This window comes from Falco peregrinus, chromosome 1 (assembly GCF_023634155.1).
Source record: "Falco peregrinus isolate bFalPer1 chromosome 1, bFalPer1.pri, whole genome shotgun sequence".
NCBI classification, from domain to species: Eukaryota; Metazoa; Chordata; class Aves; order Falconiformes; family Falconidae; genus Falco; species Falco peregrinus.
Genome location: NC_073721.1, coordinates 18542807 through 18552355, shown reverse-complemented (window position 1 = coordinate 18552355; position 9549 = coordinate 18542807). Strand labels below are relative to the sequence as shown.

At 36.2% G+C, this 9549-nt stretch overlaps 1 protein-coding gene across 1 annotated transcript in view; it reads right to left on the bottom strand.

The window, feature by feature from the left end:
- Nucleotides 1-3921: 3921 nt before the first annotated feature.
- MYPN (myopalladin) overlaps nt 3922-9549 on the bottom strand; it is a 52904-nt gene continuing 47276 nt past the window's right edge. Inside the window, exon 19 of the mRNA XM_005235153.3 lies at nt 3922-8518. Coding sequence (XP_005235210.1) covers nt 8349-8518 — 170 coding nt within the window. The 3' untranslated portion in view covers nt 3922-8348. The remainder of the gene's footprint in view (nt 8519-9549) is intronic.

Here is a 9549-nt window from a genome sequence, read left to right as displayed (position 1 = left end):
CTGCACTGCTAGCACAGTAATGGGTTTTCCATCCTGAAATGGGAGTATGATGCAAGTAAATCATGCAATTATATGACACGGAAAACTTGGCTTAGTGAAAGGTAACCTTCTAAATCTTAGGTGGGAAGGGTAATAAAATGCAAAAGCATAAATGTCAGAGTAGTGTGCAAGAACAGTACTGATGTGTTTCTGCACTTCTGGCATATAATTTCATTTAGTGGGACATGACATTGCAGTTTATATGTAATTTACATAAAAGTACTTAACATCCATTTCTCTTTGGATTTTGTTTCTTCCATGCAGCATTGTAATTTAGCATCCACTGCATATGGTGATACATAGAATTATAAAGGTAAGGGATTAATATGCAGTGAATGATTAAATGGTGGTAAGATCACATAAAGAGGAACAAACCAACACAAAATATCTGTGGTCATGTTACCAAAATTCATTCAGAATGGAAACTGAAGTCCTAAAAAGCACTTCAGCGCAATACATTGCTTGTGAACACTTTGTAAAGCAGGTCTTTGCATCAGTCTCTGTGATTGAACAATATAATAAGATTATAATCCTCCTTCTCTTAGATTTGGTTTTGCTAGTGGGAGGTGAATGTTTTACTGATCTCTTTTATCTTGATGCTAATTCATAATGTTACTAGTGGAAACATTCTGATTTTATGTAATGCTGTAGTATTTTTGTTTCCTGGGAGGGTGCAGTGTTGGGCTGGAAGTTGGGTTTTCCAGTTTACTGTAGTACTGAAGGCAGCAGAGTAAGTTCTTTATAGTGTATAGGCAGCTGTCTGCCTATTGATGATGTCAGTGCTTTTTGGGGAGTCAGTTGGGGTGAGGGGGAAGTTTAATCATTAAAAATTCTTTCTGGAGGCAGTCTAAGAAGCAGATACTATCCATGCTGGTTTGGACTTCTCAAACTCAACAACTTTTCAGGAAGTCAGTTTCTTTTTATAGCTTTCCTTTACAAATTTCCTTTACAAATCCTTCAGCGACACTTTGTGGATGTAAACATGACCATTTAACTTGGGTTTGATTATTGCTTTCAAATATTTTTTTCCCTACTGGGTGTTTGGTGCTTGTCAGATGACGGCTGTGACCCTTGTTCTGTGCTGGACTTTACTGGTATGGGCACTTGAAGCCCCTTCCCGTTAGATAATTGTTGCTTCCAGTGGGCCTCCAAATGAAGTAAAAGTTGAATTGCTCAGAGCTTGGTGTGTTTTTAGTGACTGAGTTTTGTCTGCTCAGAAATTTTTGTCCCACTGAACAGCAGTGCAAAACTGAAATACTTCTATTTGTAGTGTCATTACATTGTAATTCTAGAACCACATTATTGTGAGAACATGGGGGATGATGAGAAATGCTTGTTTCATTCAATATTTGTTGCGTGCTACACATACATGTCACACTATTGAAATTCAGTGTGAAATTCTAATGAATTATTTGTGGGAAATTAACCTTTATTCTTGCAAAAGGTTCAGACTGCAGAATTTTCTGTTTGAAGTAGCTATAGATACTCAGTTTCTATGATTCTTGAATCATATCACCCTGTTTTGACAAGATGACCAGTGTTATATTTGAACTGGAACTGGAGTGACATTTTTAGCTGCAGTAACTTTTCAGTGGCTGAAGGTGGAATTAGGGTAGTACATTCCCAAAATGTATGTTAGTAATGAAAAGTCAGTGGCTTCTTCCTAAGTATTGAGGTCAGCAGTGGATATGTATTAGCATGTCTTACAACTTTAATTCATTCCCATTTTATAGGCTTTTTTTTTCCATCTCACCATTTATAAGATATTTAGGGCACAGTCCATCTTGTACTGTACACACATACAGAGCAAAGCTCAATTCTTGACTAAAATTCCTAAACGATGCTGCAGTACAAATTCTGAAAAGTAAAAAGTTGCCAACCTTAATTTTAGTGAAGTCAGTGACACTGCAACTTCTTTGTGGGGGGAAGCATGAGTATCATTAGATTTTTTAGTATTTAGCTAAGTTGCCTATACCTTGTAAAGTAGAACTTCCTTGGTGAAATCTTTGTGGAAGTCCCAACTGTGATATGGTTCACTAGGCACAGATTTTTAAAAATATGATTTCCAATCCAATTTTTGATTTCCAAAAATAAGTGTTTGCCTTAAGGTAGTTACCCTTGCACTTAGATTTCCAGCTATTTGAACTAAGCAATATGGATGCAATTTTCTGTAACTTAGGAGTTAAATTTAGCTAGATTTAAAAAATTCAATAAGAATTTACAGAACAGCTTCTGTTTGCTCCAAATATGTTCAGCTGTTCTATCGCTACAAAATATCCAGGGAAAAAAACGAATGCACTGAGAATAAAGACGTGTTTATTCATTGAAGAAGCAGTCCAGTGTTTCCTATACACAGATATCTTGTAACAAACATTGATTTCACCTGGTACCTGGGCACTTCTTAAAAATGCTTTGTTTTTATAATTACATTTCAAGGAAATGTGGCTTTAAAAAAAACAAAGCAACCCCATGTATAATATTTAAATATATTTTCTACCAAAGAGTACATTTTAATATTGTCTACCCATTTTTTTCCTAATTTGTAATTCAGTTTTCATTTATACAGAAATTAGCATGCAAAATGTATCTTATACAGAATTTACTTAAAATGTCTGCATATGTAACTCCAGGGAATAAGAAGTTCATTGTTGAACGGCTTCCTGCAGCCCAGGGTGCATAGTCTTTTTCTTTTTTTTTTTTTTCTCCAAAATTTCAGAACATCTTCAGTATTTTTCCATTTCTTTACAAAACTGTGTTGCCTGCTGCTAACTGATTGTGTGATCCTAAAGGATGGTCAGTTTCTGAAAAGAATTTCCCACTGATCTAAATGGAGAATGCCACTTATATTCATAGCACATAGAGCCCGTTATTTCTTTGTGTTATGTAATAAATGGTCCTTCATATCTATAGTGGACTTGAAGTATAAAGGCATTAATAAAAGCAGCTTGTGTTGCTCAGAAGAAATCATAAAGTGTTTAGGAGCAGCTTTAGCTCATGGAGTTGTAGCTGAGCTAAAATGATCTTAAGAACATTGTCTCTGATGTAGCAGGCACAGAAGTACACAGAAATCAAGCCAGGTAGGAACAGAGAAATATAGTTACATGGGAAACCAAAATCAGTACCAGCAAATGCAATGTGCTGCGTCATTTTTTCCCCCCTGTTCTCTTCTGTACCCAAGCTATAAGATCCCGCTTCCTTCAGGTTTACATCCGCTGCTCATTTAAAATTCATTCCAAAGTCTGCTAATGGACCCTTATACAAATAATATGCTAAATCATTCAAGTTGAAAATGTATAGGGAAGAGTGAAATCTGATGTGGTTTGTGCGTTTGATTGGCCCTCATTTAGTTTTCACTTGTTCAAGTGCTGGATGCACAGCTAAGGCTTGAAAACAGTCCTCTGTAACAGGTCTTCAGTGCCCTACTGCACAGAGCAGCTGGGAGTGTTGGTCTAGACCCAGTAAACTGGTGTTCCAGGGGGAGTGTGTGGGCTAGGCGACCAGTGCAATAGACAGAGTCTGTATGGATTTTTGAGACACAATGGAGTTTGGCTATGGGAGACTGTAGGTAGAAGTATATGCTCAAGCGTAGGCTTTGGAGGCTAATTCTCCGATACACTGAGAATCTGGCAAATCTATTGCCCTTTAAAACATAGTGTTTGCCCCAAAGATTCATTGGCTTCTGCTCTGGTATCCCTGAGAAAACTTGTTCTTTCAAACTTTGATGAGTGGGCTGAGGTTATCAGAAAAAGAAAGCATAGTTTAAAACCAAAGCAAATTGATATTAGAACTGTTTAAAAAAGCAGCAACTGTATTTCACAATTAACCTGCTAGAAGCATGGCTAGTATAAACTTGACAGTATTTTATGATTTTATTCTAGATAATGTAAGGTCTGATTCCATTAACCAGCTGTCACAGTAAAGCTCTGAGGAAACCTCTGGTCTTGTTGCACACTTTCAGTTACTTGAACACTTGAAGGACACAGTTTTGTATGCAACACTGAAGCATTTATTTAGGCTTAGGTAAGACGAAAGTAAATACATTACTGAACAGGCAGGTGTTTGTTTTTTTCTTTCGTATGCACTTAAAATATACTCAAAACTGACATTAACATTTTTCTTCCCAGTGAGAATGACTTTGGATCAAAAAATAAAAAATATCAACTTTAATCAAGAAAAAATTACAAAATAGAATTTTAAGGCTCAAAGTGATTATCTTTGTATTGGAAATAGTAAGGCAATTAACAATTAATCACTTCTCCAATATGTAACAGTTAAAATATTCGGTTGGGTCTTGCTAGTAGTTTTGTACAAAGACATTTTCCATAAAATAATGCTTTTAAACCTGGTAGCATTAAGAACACAGTTCTTAAAGGAATTCTTATTCAAGATTTGTTGCTTTGAAGTACCTATGATTACTGTAAACAGTTGGGATTGGCAGTTGTTTACATATCAAGATAAAGACTGCAGACTTGGCTTTTTGTATTTGCAGTGTATGCTCTTATCTTCTCATGTTAGCAGACATGAGACATTCAGAAGGTGTGTTCCACCTTCCATATGGAAGCTGTTTTAAGGCAACAAGTCCAATGATATCAATGCAAACTGCTTTGTGATGCTGCTGAGGACTAGGTTTGCACCAAGCTGGACCAGAATTTTAAAACAAAGGTAATACTTTTGCTTTTTAGAATTGCAGCACAAAAGTTGTCATTTCTGCTCTTTGAAATACACTGTGCCTCTGTGATTGTATACAAAACTGGAACTAGAAGGAAATGGGAAACTAAATAAACCTACAAGATTCTGAATCAGAAAACAGTGAGAGGTTACAAATCTGAGCATTTCTCTGTCTCACTGATAAAATGCTATGCTCCACATTGTGGTGTTTTAATGGACCTTGGAAGCTAATAACTAATGCTGACTTCAGTTGAAGTTCTAACATTGATTTTTGTTGTCACAGTAGCCTGCCCTGAATAAGAGGATGAAACGCTATGTTAGTGTGAAGTGAAATTGGTTATTCAATTAAACAAAAACAATGAACAGCCAAGCTGTTCAGGAAAGGAGCACAGTTGCATAAGCTCTAGTGCATCTTGACATATGATAAGATAGTGCCGTCCATCACAGGACAAGAACTCAAACAGCATCACGTTTTGTGACAACTTAGTGTTGTCTCTGCTGCTTACACAAGCCTTTCCCCCTTGCCTTTTTCATGAGTTAACAAACACAATTTTTGTGTCTTTTTCTAGCAAGTCTTCTTTGTGATGAGCACATCAATACTACTAATTAACAGCGTTTACATCCATTCACATAAGCTTCCCTTACATACTTTTTATGGGCTCAGTATATGCAGAGAAATGTCCTGTAGCAGTTAATGAGCAAAATTTAACAGCTACAGACCATTTGGGATCAGATTGTGATTTTGTTTGTAGCAATTAACGAGCAAAATGTAATGACTACAGACCATTTGGAATCAGATTCTGATTTTGTTTGTATCAGATGCACTGAAAATAATTGAAATTACTGGCTTCTGCATTATGTGGAGAGATGTGATGGGCAAACTTTTGATCCTTTTGGTTGTAAATACTGCTAAGGAGAGAATATTGTAGTTCAGCTTACAGTTTTGTTGATCTCTCTCTGTAGCCTACCCGTCATCTGGGGCCCCTTCTTGAATGAATAAGAATTAATCCTCCTCACACAGATTTTTGGGAAAAGTCTTTCAACAGTAGCTTCTTGTCCTCTCACTTACAAAAAACTGAATGTACATTTTAAAAAAACATTATTCCACTTAATCCCCTGCTTCAGTTCAGGTTGTAATGATATAAGTCTGGAGACATTCCGCTGAAATCATGGAGAAGAGGCTGAAGATATATGATTTACATATTTTCTCTGTGCACTGTCTTTTAATTTGTACTGAGTTTTTGGGTGTGTTGTCTGATACTGAAAAATGTGAGGACCACTACCACTGTCAATAATATTAACAAGTGTGATTCCAGCACTGGTAACCAGATACTTGCAAATAGTAAGTACTAGTGTTCCTTTCTTCTAAACTACATTCTTCTAAACTCTGATTAAAGTGACCCTCTTGTAGCTAGAATTGCCTATTAGTATATATCCCAGTCAAAAAAGAAAAAGTTTGTGCTTGCTTGAGCTTAGTTTCTGCGCAGTCAGTAGGTAACTTAATCCACACAGGGTGTTCAGACAGGCAGTGGAAAGTAAAATAATTTAGCAAGTATAGAGTGATTTAGGTCTGAAGGAACCTCAGGAGGTCATCTGGTCCAACCCCTCACTCAAAGCCAGGCAAGGGGCCACAGGGGAGTTCTAAGCAGACAATTGCTTGACTAAACCTGTGAAGCCTGATGGCTTGTATGCAACTTGGAGTACTTTGTATCAAGATCTACTCTTCAGTTCTGGCATGAAGTAATGGGAAGACCAGCGCTGTTGGTAGGAGTAGAATTTGATCTTTCATGTCTTAATTTCCTCCCTTCCCACTTCCCAACAGCACTGGAATAAATAAATAAAATCCAATAATTTTTCTTGGATTTTTTTCCCAAGAATAGTTACTAATACAGGAAACTTTAAATTTTGGGTTGACCAACTCTGACTTAGTCTAGGTTTAGTTTTGAAATCCCTAAACAATCCTAAAAACAAGTGAAGATAAGAAAGATAAGAGGAGCAGGAGGTTCTCTGTCCTGGAAAATCACACCCACAATGTGTCTTAAGATGGGCACTCCGTAACTGAAGAATGAATTATAACTAAAGAAGTTCACTTCCTCTAACCCCTTGGGGAACCAACACTTAGAGACAACATAAGCTGTATTTGTAGGAAACCTGACAAAAGGCTGTCTCTTTCTCAGTCTCTGGCTATATCCAGTATCCTTTTGCTTTTAAGATAACTTCTCATTGTTTTCTTTGCATATGTAATTTTTTTAAGTTACGTTTTTAAATTTGAAAAAATCCAAATAAGGTCTAAAATGAAAGTTTTCTCTTCATCGCTGTGACTTTGATCAGGACTTTGTTGCATGCTGCAGCCATGTTGAAAGCAGTAAACAACTGCTAGAAAACAATGTCCAAAGAAAAGGGATAGCAGTAATTGAAAGATGAGGAAATAATCTTAGATATTCACAGACTGTAAGTCCTGGGAGGTATTAACACAACCGTATAGATGCTAAATAAATCAATTGTGGTGTTGTCACTTAACACCTTCTATTGCACTTTCATTAAATTGCCTTATTTATTACTACTATTAGTTACAGTAGGTTTTTTAGCTGTTTGCACAGAACTGTTGCTTAACTTCATTACTTTTTTATATCAACAGAATTTTCTCTCTCTTTATAGTAGACACCACACTTGTGATCGTTTCCTAAATGATGGTGAAAATTTAAATTCCACCAGATCGTAATTCCTTTTCAGTTGGTTAAAAAATGAGCTAGATAGCAGATGCACTTTTCTTTTAGTCACATTAAAAATTAGGAAAAAGAGACTGATATTCAAAAACCGTGAAGTTACAAGCTTGATACTATCTGTGTTTAAAGGCAGAGAATCACTAACATTGTAAAGAAAAAAGGTATGAAACACATCTGGAAAATAATTTCAGCTATGGGCTCTAGCAGACAACAGGAATTTTGGTTTCCTATGTCAGCGTCCTATGCACGTGCCCTGTACCTTACTTTATGAATCCTTACACCATGAGTACACAGTTCATGGAGTACACACACACAAAAATATAAATATATAGGATATACAGCTGTACCTACATGAAGTGCTATATTTATCTAGTCTTGAGTTCAAAAATTCTAAGGTTATCTGGCAAAATAACATAAAAATGAGTTACATCTTTTCCCTTTAACTTGTGCTTTGTGATTATCTGGCATGTTTTTTAGAACTACATTCAAAGTCTTGTTGTTTACCCTCGTTCAGGATTGTTGTTATTGTAATGTCAACATTTTCACTGGCAGTATTCCAGCTAAACATCATCCGTCCTTAACACGGCTTGCTACAGTACTGTAGCTTTAAATCAAGCAGTAATAGTGGTATTGGCTTTTAGGTGCTGAAAACTATGTTTACTATGTAATTCTTAGCAAACTACACAGTACTGAATTTATTGCACAACACTCCATACCACAATTATCCTGCAGTAAAATAATATGCAAAAGTCTCGTATGATATGTTACTTGCAACATTTGCAGCAGCAGTACACTTAATTACAAACAAGTTGCTTGTAAACCTTGAGCATCTTGACTTGTACCTCTTCCCCACCCCTACTTCCCCCCCCCAGTTCTACTGTCTCTGCAGGTGTAACTGGAACAATTGTTTGTTTTTCAAAGTTCTTCACTCTCCACCACCTTGTGGGTTGGGGATGAAAACAGCATAGGGCTTTCAGTAGTTGGGAAGACAGAAAAAATGTCGAGTCCTTGACCGGTAAGGTTTGCATACCGGCTGCCACCAGGTCGAAGCTTTATTGGTTGCGGAATTTGATGGTGCCACTGAGCTAAAGCAACAGAAACAGAACAGGCTGTATAAACATCTAAGTAAGTTAGCAATGAAACAGCAGAAGTCAATGCACACAACTGAAAAGTTGCTTCCAACATTCTTGAAGAGAGCACAGCATTGCTGTTCTGTTTTAGGCTCTGTTCCTTCAAATATTGTCAATATAGTTATATGTTGATATTTTTTATTAAAGTCTACAGATTAAATTCCATCCCTGTTCAATTCAATAGCAACGTTTACATGGATTTCACTAGGTCCAAAATTTAATCTTTGGAGCCTCCTCCAAAGCTCTTGCAATCAAAATTAAAAATATACCATAGCATGAACAGAGATGAACAAACTGGACATGGCTCTGATTTTGTATTATGACGTCCTCTGGAGAACTTGTCTTCCTGATATTTTTTTTTTCTGGGTGGTATTTCATTTCAAAGTAATAATACAGGGATATTTTTTTTTAAAGAAGTGATTAGAATTTTTATTTCCCTCTACTACTTAAAACTAGTATCACATTTCGTAGATTGTTTTAAAGATATTGAAAGATACGTAATCCAAAACCACATATTCAGTAATTTAAAAGTAACATTCAACATGTTCCCGTATGAACAAATACCATTACAATTTTGTAAGAATATTTAGCTATTATTTATATAATTAACAGTTATCATTATTGAAACACTTCAGAAAGGGGAAGTTGATATGATCTTTGCTGGTATTTATCCATACAAAACCTCCAGGTCTGCACCCAAACTGGACAAACTTATCTGTCAGCAATTAAAATGAAAGGGGAGAAGTTCAGGATACAATTCTCTGAGAACAGCTTAGTGTGGGAGACCTACAATCTACATGTTAAGCATTGATAGCAAGTGTCTTTCCTTGCTGAATCTTTCCATGCTGAATTTTGACGCTGTCTGTCTGGAAATACTTGGAAAAAAGCATCCTTTTTCCTTGCACCCCCCAATTTGTTTCTATTTGAACAATGCACTCATTATTTACTCTACTTTTTTTGTTTGCACATGTAATTGCAAATATCAG